Source organism: Giraffa tippelskirchi, chromosome 8, assembly GCF_054371585.1.
Source record: "Giraffa tippelskirchi isolate mGirTip1 chromosome 8, T2T-mGirTip1v1.2.pri, whole genome shotgun sequence".
Classification (NCBI taxonomy): Eukaryota; Metazoa; Chordata; class Mammalia; order Artiodactyla; family Giraffidae; genus Giraffa; species Giraffa tippelskirchi.
In genome coordinates, this window is record NC_137282.1 from 59,027,304 (window position 1) to 59,041,029 (window position 13,726).

General features: G+C 52.1%; 1 protein-coding gene and 1 long non-coding RNA gene across 17 annotated transcripts in view; one reads left to right on the top strand and one right to left on the bottom strand.

Annotated features, from left to right (window-relative positions):
• The window catches only part of ICE1 (interactor of little elongation complex ELL subunit 1), a 65,677-nt gene extending 57,218 nt beyond the window's left edge, over positions 1–8,459 (bottom strand). For 4 of the 16 annotated variants that reach the window (XM_081523581.1, XM_081523584.1, XM_081523583.1 and 1 more), the window contains exon 1: positions 8,134–8,459. Coding sequence is in view for 2 of the 16 variants with exons in the window: in XM_081523571.1 (XP_081379697.1) it covers positions 8,134–8,220 (87 nt within the window). In the remaining 14 variants the exon portion in view is untranslated. Of the gene's footprint in view, positions 1–5,584; positions 5,909–6,641; positions 7,062–7,262; positions 7,466–8,133 lie in introns of those variants that run through there. The other 12 variants (XR_014063230.1, XR_014063231.1, XR_014063229.1 and 9 more) reach the window with 8 other exon arrangements.
• LOC145518732 (uncharacterized) lies at positions 6,232–12,645 on the top strand. Its single transcript, XR_014063232.1, has 2 exons — positions 6,232–7,184; positions 12,457–12,645. It is a non-coding gene; the product is annotated as an uncharacterized LOC145518732 (long non-coding RNA).
• Positions 12,646–13,726: the final 1,081 nt, after the last annotated feature.

The window sequence follows — 13,726 nt, forward strand, 5'->3', positions numbered from 1 at the left end:
GTTTGCTAACTTTTTACCAACCGCAGCTGAATGAGTCTGGTTGAGCTCCATGAGGGCTGAGTGTGTCCCCTGAGCGGTCAGCCAGGGCCCCAGGTGATGCCCCCTGGCACAGTGGGAACACCTACTCGCTCCACCTGCGCACACCCGCCGGGATCGCTGAGCGGCTCTGGCTCCGGGGAGGGCAGTCTCCAGCCTTGCCAGCTTCTTCCTCTTTGTCCCTCTGCTTTGGGCTTGATCACTCAGAGACTCCGTTCCCCTCCTAGTCTCTGCCCGTGACGCCTCCTCTGCCCACACCACTCCCCTTCCGTCTTTTCCCTAAATGATTCTTCAGGCCTAGACTCACTTCCTCCGCGGAGCCTTCAGCTGTCCCTCCTGGATGCTCCCAGGGTGCCTACCCTGAAAGGCCCCTAGAAGAGCACAGCTGACCTCTGACCAACACGGGTCTGAACTGTGTGGGTCACACCTTTTACTCAGATTTTCTCAGTAAGTACTCATTGCAAGACACGTACACTGTGGTTGCTGTTTCATTCATCTGTAACCTCAACCACAACACACACTCCACGTCTCTTCTGTTCACGGTCATTGTTCCCACACACACCACAGTATCACAAACGTGGTGACACTCGAAAAACATTCGCTGAATGAATTTCAATTCTGTGAGCATGCGTTATAACCACTTACATACCGGTATGTCTAGGGGCAAGTATGTTTCAAGTTGCAAATAATGCAAGTTCAAACCCCTGGTGATTATCAATGGAAGTCCAACATAAATTTATATAAGTAATTGGCTCAAACTCCAAGGACAGCCAAACACCATTTATTCTGAATCTATTCTAGTTACATAAGCTAAACAGTATGACTATGTGCTTCAAACTCTCATCTGGATTTTCCAGAGAGTTAAAATGTCTTACTCTGCAATAACTAAAACTGGTTAAAAAAAAAAAGAAAAGAAAAAGAAAAGCAGCGGGGGTGGAGAGGCCCTCTCCTTCACCAGAATAAAGGGGCTTACACCAACTTGACTTAAAACTTCTCAACTTAAGATTTGTTTAACGATACGTAGTATAACCAGTGTGAGGATCCACGCAGGTTTAGGATTTCCAAAGTTCGGCAACCCATATGAACACTGGGCTACAGATCAGTGATCAACCTTCACAACCAGTAAGGATGAGAAAACAGAGGAGGTGATGTGAGAGACTAGGGGAAAACGTGGTCAATCTACAAACTTCTAAATCAAGCAACAAAAGCAACGTATCTCTGCACCCGCTAAAGAGAAAGAGGACAGGAATTCCCTGGCAGTCTAGTGGTTAAGACTCCAGGCTTTCACTGCTGAGGGCTCAGGGTCAATTCGTGGTCAGGGAACTAAGATCCTGCAAGCCAGGAGCATGGCCAGAATAAAAGAGAGAGACAGACAGAAGAGGGCCGGCGGAGAGAGACTGGGAAGAAGGCGTGCAGCCGCGTAGAGCACAGCCCCAGGGGGACAGAGACAGCTGGCCTCCAGGGGCTCAGGAGGAAGCCACGGCCGCTGGCTCGGGGGCTCCTGCTGGCAGATGTGCCTGATGCATATGGTAAACTTCTGCAAGGCCCAGGGGTCTCGTGGTGTCAGCTCACAGCAGGGTGTGCTCTCCACAGACCTTCTCTCTGACACAGCTGCAGCTGAGACACAGGACATGCTGCGATACTCCCCAATCCTGCAGAAGCTGCTTTTCTGCGGGGCCGACCATGGGCCTACTGACTGGCAAACGTCTGTTTTCAGCCCTCCTGTCTCTCCCATCCTGATTTCCCACATGCGTCCTCTTTACCCTGTCTGTCTGCTTCTCCTGGCTTCATGACCCCATACCCACCTTAGTGACCAGCAGGCGTGGACAGAACACACTCCTCCACTCTCCTGTCCCCACCTCTCCCCAAGTAAGATTCTCACAGTGAACTCTGAGCCCATCTGACCTGGCCACTTCACTTTTTCCCTGGAAGGAGATCGTGGTACCTGGAGGCCTGGCTCCATAACCAGACATGAACAGAGCTGAAAATCCTCAGGGCTTCAGTCCCCACTTCCAGTGTCTGTCCCATCCCACAAATATGGGTTCCACCGAGCCTAACCACACCCATCCCTCCAGGGCTACCCGTGGCTGTCTCTGCACTACACAGGCTGAGCTGAGTGCCGGTGAAGGAGACCACAACACCTAACTATTATGATCCTGCCCCTTTCGGAAAAGGCCGGCAGACTCCTGTACTTAAAGAGACTTCAGAGGACGACTCCTACAGCTGCTGGCTGGCTTGAGAACCAACAGGAAGAATGTGGCACGGCAGGAAGGAGGGAGGTGCCCAGGAGGCGACTGCAATAGCCTCTGGGCCAGAGATCACAGGGGTTCATGTGAGGGAGGGGAAGCGGTGGGGACCAGGAGAAGACGCCGATGAGCTGACGGGCTGGACGCGGGGTGTGAGAGAAAAGCAAGGAACCAAGGGGGACATCTAGCTCCCGGCCAAGCCACCAGGAGGATGCAGTTGCTACTCTGAATGAAGACCAGGTCTTTGAAGGAAAATCGGACCCAGAAATGGAAAGCATTATTTACACTTGTCCTCCTCCTGCACAAAAGCCTCCTGTGACTCACTATCCTTTCAGAAGAGCCAGCATCCTTACGACGGTCTCCAAGGGCGCCCACGGTCAGCCTCTCTGCTTTCTAACTTCATCAAATTCTGCAGGTCATCGTGCCCCCCACCAAATTCATATACGGATAATGAGCAATAGGACAGCCACCTGCAGCATGGTCCTCTGCTGGGTGAATAGGTTATAATGGCACAGCCTTCGGGGATAGAATTTGTGCTCTTACGAAGGAGACCCCAGAGCACTGCCAAGTGAGGGCACAGCAGGAAGGAATCATGAACCAGGAATCCTGCTCTCATTAGAGAGCAGATCCAGCCCCTAGATCCTGGACTTCCCGGCCACCGTGACTGTGAGGAGTGAATCCCTGTCGCTTATCGGTCACCTGGCCAGGGCGGCCCCAAACCGACCAAGACCCCAGCGCGCACTCCACCCCAGCTACTGCGCCTCCACGTCTTCCCAAGCACACGAGCGACCCTGGCCACCACAGCTGACCTCTCTGCCATCTGGGGTGCGCCTCTCCAAAGACGTCTACAGAGCTTATCCTCACCCTCTCTGCCCAAAGACAACCTCCCTGAGGCCTCCAGGACTCCCTATTTAAATTCTACCAGACACTGGCCCTTTCCTCAGCCTTTTATTCCCCTTCCTCCTTTCTCTGCTCAATTTATTTCCAACACGTTTATTACCTTCTCACATAACTTGTTCACTCTGTCTCCTCCCCCTACCTCCTAAAACAGAGGCTCTAAGAGATCACAAATACTTGCCTTTTCACCCACTGCTGCAACTGCACTTCCTAAAACACAACAGGGGATCAAAAAATATTTGCTGAGTGAATAAACAGCCCAAAGAATAAACACAACTTACAAAAGATTCAAGAGAACTTCAATCATGGACCTGGGTTTTGAGGGAAAAACAAAAGCCCATCATAAATGCCTCCATGAGACAGCTCAGACAGTGACTTTTCTATTGGTTCTCCCTCTATTTCAGAGTGCCAGGGCAGGACTTTCTTCTCTCCCTCCCTGCTCCCAGCCCTTAAAATGTCTGGGATCAGCTCACAGATGCTGCTGTTAAAAAAACAAAACCCCAAACCCTCAGCTTCTCTGATGGCCTCGGCGCCTCCACTCCTTCCTGGCTTCACAGAGCTCTGCCTCTGCACCAACCAGAGCTCCTCCAGTTCCTCATACACCTCGCTCCTTTTCACCCCAAAATCCGATCACCTGTTAAACCCTCTACCTAGGAAGCTCCTCCCACACCTTTCTTAGTCTGCTTCTCACCATTCACATGTGCAAATGTCACCAGCTAAAGAACAACCTGCCCTCCACGCAGCCCCCAGGGGAGACAAAAACCACCACTCCAACTCCTCCTTTATTTTCCTAACACTTCAAACCTTCTAAAGTCTTACATGCACACATATACCTTATCTACAAGATGCTTAGTTCACCACTACTTTATTGACCACTATGTCCCTAGTGCCTAGAACACTAGGTAGAATAGGGGTAATTTAATTACACAGCAGTACCGCGTCGGACAAGAGGAGCTTCCCTGGTGGCTCACATGGTAAAGAACCCACCTGCCAAATGCAAGCGAAGCAAATTCGATCCCTGGGTTGGGAAGATCCCCTGGAGAAGGAAATGGCAACCCCCTCCAGTATATTCCTGTCTGGAAAAAAAGTCCCATGGACAGAGAGAGGAGCCTGGAGGGCTACACATACAGCCCACGGGGCCACAAAGAGTTGGACGCGACTGAGCACCCAGGCAGCCATGGGTGACAGCTCCCCTTTACCACTGGAAAACACTGACGACAGCAACAAAAAGAGAGGCTCCCGACATCAGACGGCCGCGAGAAGTCCAGCTGGAGAGGAGCACTCCGCACGCAGGACCTGAGGCAGACGCTGGCAGCGGCTCCTCTTCTGCCGGGGGCGCGCACACTCTGCGCTACACTTAAGAGACCTGCAGTGTCCGCGTGCCTTCGGGGGACGAATGACCCTCCTGGCCAACCCTCAGGCCACATGAGCACCCGCCCCCTCTGTCCCACAAGCAAGAAATACGGAAGGACTGGCCGGCACAGTAAAAAAAACAAAAAAACAAAAAACCACCTTCTCCTGGGAGAGATTAGCTTCCCTTGGCATTCTGACCACCACTCATCTCCCTCGCAGTCAGCCTTGGGGGAAACACCGGGATTGGAGAAGGGAACCCCAGGGGGCCCCCCACCCCTCCACCAGCGCTGCACCCAGGAAATGAATCCCGGATTCTAAGCCTGAAGAACGCAGCGGAAAGTCGCTAAGACGTGTCCAACTCTTCCAACCCCATGGACTGTAGCCTGCCAGGCTCCTGTGTCCATGGGATTCTCCAGGCCAGAATACTGCAATGGGTAGCCTTTCCCTTCTCCAGGGGATATTCCCGACCCAGGGATCGAACCCAGGTCTCCTGCATTACTGCTGCTAAGTAGCTTCAGTCGTGCCCGGCTCTGTGCGACCCCATAGACAGCAGCCCACTAGGCTCCGCCGTCCCTGGGATTCTCAAGGCAAGAACACTGGAGTGGGTTGCCATTTCCTTCTCCAATACACAAAAGTGAAAGTGAAGTCGCTCAGTCGTGTCCGACTCTTAGCGACCCCATGGACTGCAGCTTACCAGGCTCCTCAGTCCATGGGATTCTCCAGGCAAGAATACTGGAGTGGGGTGCCATTGCCTTCTCCATCCTGCATTGCAGGCGGATTCTTTACCAGCTGAGCCACCAGGGCAGCCCAAGAATACTGGAGTGGGTGGCCTTTCCCTCCTCCAGCGGATCTTCCCGACCCAGGAATCGAACCAGGGTCTCCTGCATTGCAGGCGGACTCCACTAGCTGAGCCACCAGGAAGGCCCCAGCCTTTCCCAATACGGGGAGGAGGAGGAGGCTTCCGCCCGACCCCCACCCCCACCTCCGCCCCGCGCCCCGCACGGCCCGGCCCAGCCCCTCCACGCCCTCGGCCTGAGGAGCAGACGCCGCACCTGCTGCAGGGAGGCGCAGCCCTGACAGCGCGAGAGGTCCGCCGCCGTCCCCGGCGCCGCCGAGTGGGTCTCGCCCGGCATCATGGTGCCGCCGCCGGGCCCGCGGAGCCCGCGCGCCTCAGGGGCCGGCGGCGTCGGCCCCGTCCTGCCTCTGATGACGCCGCCGGGGCCGCCCAGCCCTGCCGGGCCGCTTCCCGCCGGGTCCGGGCGGGTCCATCCGTGCACCGAGGTCCCCGTGGAGCCGACCGAACGGCTCTCCGAGCCAGAGCCACCTCAGGCGCTGGAGAGAGAAACGGTACACCCGGCGCGGCCCCCCGAGCGTGCGACGCCGCCCAGCCAGGACCCCGCCCCGCCCCGGCTCGCCCCGCCCCCTCGCCGCGGCGCCGGGCTGCCCGCCGCGCCGCCTGAGGGAAAACGAGGCGCGGGGCCGCGCCGCGGCGGCGTGGGGACACGGCTCGAGGAAATGGCGCAGGGCGGAGAGGCGTCGGACAGGCCCCTTCTTCTGCCGTATAGAGTTTAGTCTTATTTTGCCGGCTTGCTGTGTAGCCGGCTTTCCATAGACATCTAAAACCGTCGCCGAGGGGGATGTGACGTAAGGTGACGTCACTGCAGGCGCCTCCCAGCCCTGAAGGACCCCGCAACCTGACGGGCCGGTGCACGAGTTTTAACTGGAGCGGCTGCTCCGTCAGAGAGCGGCCGGGCCCAGGCGGACACCCGAGGACTACATCTCCCGGCGGCTCCCGCGCGCCGGGCGGACCCGAGCGGTTCTTCCGGCCGCCGCAGGCGCGCCTGAGGGGGCGGTTCGCCTCGTTCGTCGTCCTCGTCGCCGATGACCAGTCCTTCTTCCCGGACGTCTCTCTTCTCCGCAGCTCCCTCGCCTTCCGTGTCCACTTGCCGTCCGGCCCCGCGCTCCTCGGCCTCTTTTTTTCCCCCCGGAAGCCCTGCCAAGCACAGCGCCTGGCCGAATCCTGGGCGACCCCGCCTCCCGTCTGTGGCCGGCTGCTACCAAATCTTTTTAAAATCTCTTGAAAAGGGGAAAAAAAGAGAAAATCTTCACCTTACAGCAATTCACGGATACACTCAAGTCCTCATCCTCTTGTTTGAATCGAAGTTTTTGATAATCCCAGCTTGTTGCCATCGGTTACCTTGCTTGGAAGCATCAGACGTCGCTTCCGGACGTCTGGTTAGGAAGTCCGAATTTTTAGCGTCCCATACAAGAACTGCATGCATTGAGGAGGCGTCCCAGACCCTATCAGCTCCTTCCTAAATCTTCAGGATGGAAATTGCAACTGAAAACAACCCCCACCCCCCTTCCAAGAAAGCAGTCTGTGTTCCTCTCCAAACACCGGCATCCCTGTCCTTGCTTGTACACGCTCTGCGATTGAAGCTGGCTGTGAAGTGGAGGGACCAGGTGTCCAGCAGTCGCCTATATCGCCTGTCCTTGGCACTGAAGACACGTCTGTACTCGTCCTAGGGGCTAATGTAGGATGTGAAGAAAACAAGAGTAGGGTTAAAAGTGAAAGGAGAAGTGAGAAAGGGGAGAGGAGCCCCTGTGGTCCTGGTGACTTTCCATGTCTGCCTTCCTTCCTCGGACAAACAGGTCTTAACAGTAACTTCCTTTTTATCTAAGGTTCCCCAAATGAGTGGTTGCCCCCCCCCGCCCCCCGCCCCAGGGTACCTTAGTCAGGGAGGCACCAGCTTATGCTCCAGCGTTGGCTCCCTCTGCACTGTCCACCCACCCGCAAGACATCCCTGCTCTTGCTGGAACTGGAAACTCTGCTGCCTTCCTGTCTCCTGCACCTGCTTGGAACGCCCTTCCTCCCAGCTTGACATTCTGTAATCCTCCTGTCCTTCCAGGCCGCACGTTTTACCTCCACAACCACAATGTGTATGTCCTTTTTTGTCCCCTTGCTGTTGCTTACTTACTATGTCATATCCAACTCCTTTGTGACCCCATGGACTATAGTCCACCAGGCTCCTCTGTCCATGGGGTTTCCCAAGCAAGAATTCTCGAGTGGGTTGTCATTTCCTGACCCAGGAATCTTTCTGACCCAGGGATTGAAACTGTGTCTGCTGCACTGGCAAGCAGATTCTTTACCGCTGAGCCATCAGGGAAGCCCCTTTTTGTTCCTTAGCACTTAATTTTTTTTTTTAATAATACCACATTTTGACTTGGATAATGGTTATCTTTATGTCTTAAAGGTGAGTTTTCCTTTTAAATACTACAAAGTGCTGTACTCAGTAGGTGCTCCATGAATGTCAAAGTGAGTCAGATTTGCTACAGCTAATTGAAAGTGAAAAATAATAAGAACTTCCATTCAGAAGTGAAAGTACATTTGATACAACTTCTACCTTTCTCGTAAAATATTCAAAGGGGAAAAAAAAAACCAACAGCAACAGTCTGGTTTGTGTAATGTAGTGTGGGCAAACTTTCCATAAATGGCCACACAGTAAATATTTTAGGCTTTGGGAACATACAGATCTTTACTGCATATTTGTCATTTTTTTGTTTATGAGGAACCGTCTACAGATGTAAAAATCATTCTTACCTGGCAGGCTGTGCGAAAACAAGTGTAATTGTTGTTCATAATGGAAATTGGTGTTGGCCACTGTTTAGAGAATGCTGGAGATGACATTTTTCCTCTCCCATAAGAATGGCCACACCTACTGTGTCATACTTTAGCCACCTGATGTGAAGAGTCCACTCGTTGGAAAAGATCCTGATGCTGGGAAAGATTGAGGGCAGGAGGAGAAGGGGGCAGCAGAGGATGAGATGGTTGGATGGCATCACTGACTCAATGGACACGAGTTTGAGCAAACTCCTGGAGATAGTGAAGGACAGGGAAGCCTAGGGTGTTCTGCAGTCCATGGGGTCACAAAGAGTCAAACACAGTTTAGCAACTGAGTGACAGCAACATTGTGTCATTGTGATGGAAACAAACAAGCATATGTCTACATAGCAGAAAATGGTGAGCAATGGCTTTGGAACCACACACTTGGCTTTAAACTCTCAAGCAAGTGATCTATTTGAGCTGCCATTTCCTTACAGAGGAGCAGCTGTAATTTAAGGGTAAAATGAAAAGAACAGGGCCAAGCCCATAGCCTCTACCATACAGTGAAGAGGTATTCACAGTTTATTGATGGTGTTATCTAGTTTGGAAAATAGATAATATCTCCATCCAACTCACATTAAAAAAAAGTAATAGAAAAAAAGGGGAAAAAAAGAAGAGGTTTGGTTGGGGGGGGTGGTTAGCAATTTTTTTTTATTTTGGTCAAGCTTCCAAGGAAAACTGTTTTTCTGTCAGACTGTCCTAAGACCTGGAGGGATGTCTAGATTCTGGTTCTGATTTGAGGGACCCTTGTGTCTGGAGTCCAGGCAGCTGTTGAGAGAATCCAACTATAACAATCTCAGTTCTTGCCCCACACCCTCATCAGTTCAGTTCGGTTCGGTTCAGTTCAGTCGCTCAGTCGTGTCCGACTCTTTGTGACCTCATGAACCGCAGCACGGCAGGCCTCCCTGTCCATCACCAACTCCCAGAGTTTACCCAAACCCGTGTCCATTGTGTCAGTGATGCCATCCAACCATCTCATCCTCTGTCGTCCCCTTCTCCTCCTGCCCTCAATCTTTCCCAGCATCAGGGTCTTTTCAGATGAGTCAGATCTTCGCATCAGGTGGCCAAAGTATTGGAGTTTCAGCTTCAACATCAGTCCTTCCAATGAACACCCAGGACTGGTCTCCTTTAGGATGGACTGGTTGGATCTCCTTGCAGCCCAAAGGACTCTCAAGAGTCTTCTCCAACACCACAGTTCAAAAGCATCAATTGTTCTGAGCTCAGCTTTCTTTATAGTCCCAACTCTCACATCCATACATGACCACTGGAAAAACCATAGCCTTGAGTAGATGGACCTTTGCTGGCAAAGTAATGTCTCTGCTTTTTAATATGCTGTCTAGGTTGGTCATAACTTTCCTTCCGAGGAGTAAGCGTCTTTTAATTTCATGGCTGCAGTCACCATCAGCAGTGATTTTGGAGCCCAGAAAAATAAAGTCAGCCACTGTTTCCATTGTTTCCCCATCTATTTCCCATGAAGTGATGGGACCCGATGCCATGATCTTAGTTTTCTGAATGTTGAGCTTTAAGCCAAGTTTTTCACTCTCCTCTTTCACTTTCATCAAGAGGCTCTCTAGTTCCTCTTCACTTTCTGCCATAAGGGTGGTGTCATCTGCATATCTGAGGTTATTGATATTTCTCCTGGCAATCTTGATTCCAGCTTGTGCTTCCTCCAGTCCAGCATTTCTCATGATGTACTCTGCATATAAGTTAAATAAGCAAGGTGACAATATACAGCCTTGACGTACTCCTTTTCCTATTTGGAACCAGTCTGTTGTTCCATGTCTAGTTCTAACTGTTGCTTCCTGACCTGCATATAGGTTTCTCAAGAGGTAGGTCAGGTGGTCTGGTATTCCCATCTCTCTCAGAATTTTCCACAGTTTACTGTGATCCACACACCCTCATCATCACCCTCCATATCCTTGGTAACTTCTCAAATTTAATGCTTTGAAGAATGACATAATTTAAAGGTTAATTAAATTGTATTTAATTTATTATCGTGATTCCACTGAAATGGCGAATAGGCTTTGTCTAGAAGTCAAGGCTTGTATCACAAGAACTCAAAATGGAAAGCCGTTTGTTCTTTGAATGTTCTGATATTTTGCTTTATGGAGAGCTATTCTTTCATCTGCTGCATTTACCCATAAGCAAAATAACCTATGTTTCTTCCTTCTTTTAAAATCCTGAGAGATGTGTTACAGAATAATGTGCAACTCTAGTAGTCTACAGTTCAGTGGTGTTATCTAATTAAGTTGTGTTAGTTTCTGCATCTGTGATGTAATGCTAACATAAGCCCACAAGATGTCTATCTTTCCCTGTCTGTGGTTTAGACCCAAATGGAATTTCCAACCATGTTTATGACTTACTAGCAACACTTCGGCCACCTGATGCAAAGAGCTGACTCACTGGAAAAGACCCTGATGCTGGGAAAGATTGAAGGTGGGAGGAGAAGGGGATGAGAGAGGATGAAATGGTTGGATGGCATCAGCGACTCCATGGACATGAGTTGAGCAAACTCGGGGAGACGGTGAAGGAAGGGTAACAGTTCTGCAGTCCATGGGGTTGTAGAGAGTCAAACATGACTGAGCGATTGAACAACAGCAACAGGCCTTTCTGGGAGGGGAGAGATGTTTGAGTTTTCCCCAGGGAGGAGAGATGTGAGGCCCAGCATGAGAGCGTTTGGTGAAGTGAGAAGTCCACCCGTGATGTCTCTGGACTGGTCAGACTCTAGTGTCCCTTAGGACAGGAAGGAGGACCATCTGGTGGGCTTAGTCTGAGAGCAGCGAGGACACAGCTCTGTGCTTCAGGCTTGGGAGAGGGTGGACCATGGGGGGAGGCGAGGAGAGCTGGGATCAGTGGTGGGCTTTATGCCTTTGCTTCTTTTTTTAAATTATTTATTTGGCAGCATTGGGTCTGAATTGCAGCACACAAGATCTTCGTTGCATCATGCAGGATCTTTTGTTGCATTGCAGAGATTCTTGAGTTTTGGTGTGCAGATTTAGTTTACTTTGCAGCATGTGGGGTCATAGTTTCCTGACCAGGGATCAAACCTGTGTCCCCTACTTTGTAAGGCAGATTCTTAACCTTTGGACTACCAGGAAGTCTCTTTCCCAGCATCAGGGTCTTTTCCAGTGAGTGGGCTCTTCACATCAGGGGCTAAAATATGAGCCAGTAGGTGTGGCCATTCTTATGGAAGAGGAAAAATGTCGTTTCCAGCATTCTCTAACCAGTGGCCAACACCAACTTCCATTATGAACTATAACTACACTTGTTTTTGTACAGCCTGCCAGGTAAGAATGAGTTTTACATCTTAAGTCAAGGGGTCTTCCCTGAAAGATTGAGTTTACTCAGAAACCTGAAGAACCAGTTTTGGGAAGACACCCTGAGGCTGGGAAAGATTGAAGGCAGGCGGAAGAGGGGACAGAGGACGGGATGGGATGGACGTGAGTTTGAGCAAGCTCTGGGAGTTGGTGAGGGATGGGGAAGCCTGGCATGCTGCAGTCCACGGGGTCACAAAGAGTCGGACCCGACTGAGCGACTGAAGAACAACAACCTGGAAGACTGAGTTTACTCAGAAACCTGAAGATCCAGTTTTTGCTTTAAAACAAGTGTGATTTGGAATAGAAGGCAAAACTGATACAGCTGATACAGATGAAGCGCAATTTAAAGGCCTTTCCTGGTTGCTCAAGCCGTCTCCAGGGGAGTGTGAGGTATTTTGTGAACATCTGGCAGCTGTAACTCCTGGTCACCCAGGAGTCTTCCTGTGGTCTCCAGGATTTGCTTCCTGAAAGTTCCCACCCTACAGACCCGGTAACTTCTGGCCCTTTCCAGCACCAGGATCATCTACACAGTTTTGGGGGCCAGATATAAGATGAAAATGCCAGACGCCTTGTTCAGAAGTTCTCTTGAATTCTAAGGTGCAACAGCAAATTATCAAACAGGGGCAGGCCTCTTGTGAGCGAGGGTCAGTCTGACAATGGACAGCACGCTGAGAAAGTGGCCCCGCCACCTCCCTGACTCGAACCAGACCTGCCCCCAGCTCTCCTCGCCTCCCCCCATGGTCCACCCTCTCCCAAGCCTGAAGCACAGAGCTGTGTCCTCGCTGCTCTCAGACTGAGCCCACCAGATGGTCCTCCTTCCTGTCCTAAGGGACACTAGAGTCTGACCAGTCCAGAGACATCATGGGTGTACTTCTCACTTCACCAAACGCTCTCATGCTGGGCCTCACATCTCTCCTCCCTGTCTGTCTGTCCATCTGTCTAGGCCCTTCATGATCCTGGTTGCACATGGTCTCAGCCACCCGTGTTGTGGGTCACTCCTGTCTCCTATGACTGTGATTGTAAGACTCCACGGATCCCTGGGATAACTGCAGGGTGACCCCAGGAAAATTCTGAAGGATGGCTCAAAATGTTGTTCTAACTGTCAAAGAAAAAAAACTTATTTCCAACACTTGACAAAGAACAGCAAAGCCTTTATTTATGCCCTGGTGACAGCCATAGGGAGCCCTGCCGGGGTTTTGCGGCAGGAGAGAGAGCTTGGGCTCCGCGCCAGCGACCACAAAGGAAGGTGGGGATTTGCAGCCACAGCGCAGGGTTGGGGCTGCAGGGGGCGGAACGTTTCTGAGAAAATGTCCAGCCTAGGGAGGTGGGGGCAGGGGTCCTGGCTAAACCATCCTGACAGGACTCTTGCTGCAGGCAGGCAGGGTGGTCAGACCTCACGTGGGGGACGTGGAAGATGGAGAACCTGATCAGAAGTCTCCGGTGTCCCGTACCCAGGATGGGGGCTCCTGGTCCGAGTGACTGAACAAGACTCTGGCTCAAATCCGGCCAGGCAGAGTTGAGCCCTGAACCCTCAGGGGGTCAGGGCCACACTGAGAGGACAGCTCAGAGGTGGCCTGTGGAGGGGAGACCTGGCGGGCTGGCGGCAGCCGCTCCCCCGGGCTCTGCTCTGCCCGCCCCTGCCCGTGTCACCTGAAGCAAAGCGCTCTCTCCTGGAGGAAGCTTGGGGACCTGTCTCTCTCTCAGAGCCGCCACTCAGTCCGAGTCTGAGGGGAGCCCAGTTGAGGCCATTCTGCGTCGCGTTAGTCGCTCAGTTGTGTCCGACTCCTTGTGACCCCATGGTCTGTAGCCCCCCAGGCTCCTCTGTCCATAGGATTCTCCAGGAAAGAACACTGGAGTGGGTGGCCATTCCCTTCTCCGGGGGAATCTTCCTGACCCAGGGGTCGAACCCAGGTCTCCTGCGTTGCAGGCAGATTCTTTACCATGTTAGTCACCAAGGCAAATCCACCAGGGCATTTCTGGATAAGAATAGCATTCCCTGTTAGCACTTCAAGGCTGCCGGTGGGTCCCAGCACCGGTGACAGCAAGGCTGGACCCACGGTGAGAGAGGGAAGACAGAGGTCACCGCAGGTCACCTGTGGCGCCTTCTGACCCTGATCCTTTCAGGCAGATCCGAAGGAAGGAAGGGTCTCTGGCGGACACTGTCTGAGGATAGGGGTGCTCCTTTTAAGACAGGCTTCCTTTTTCCACTTCAT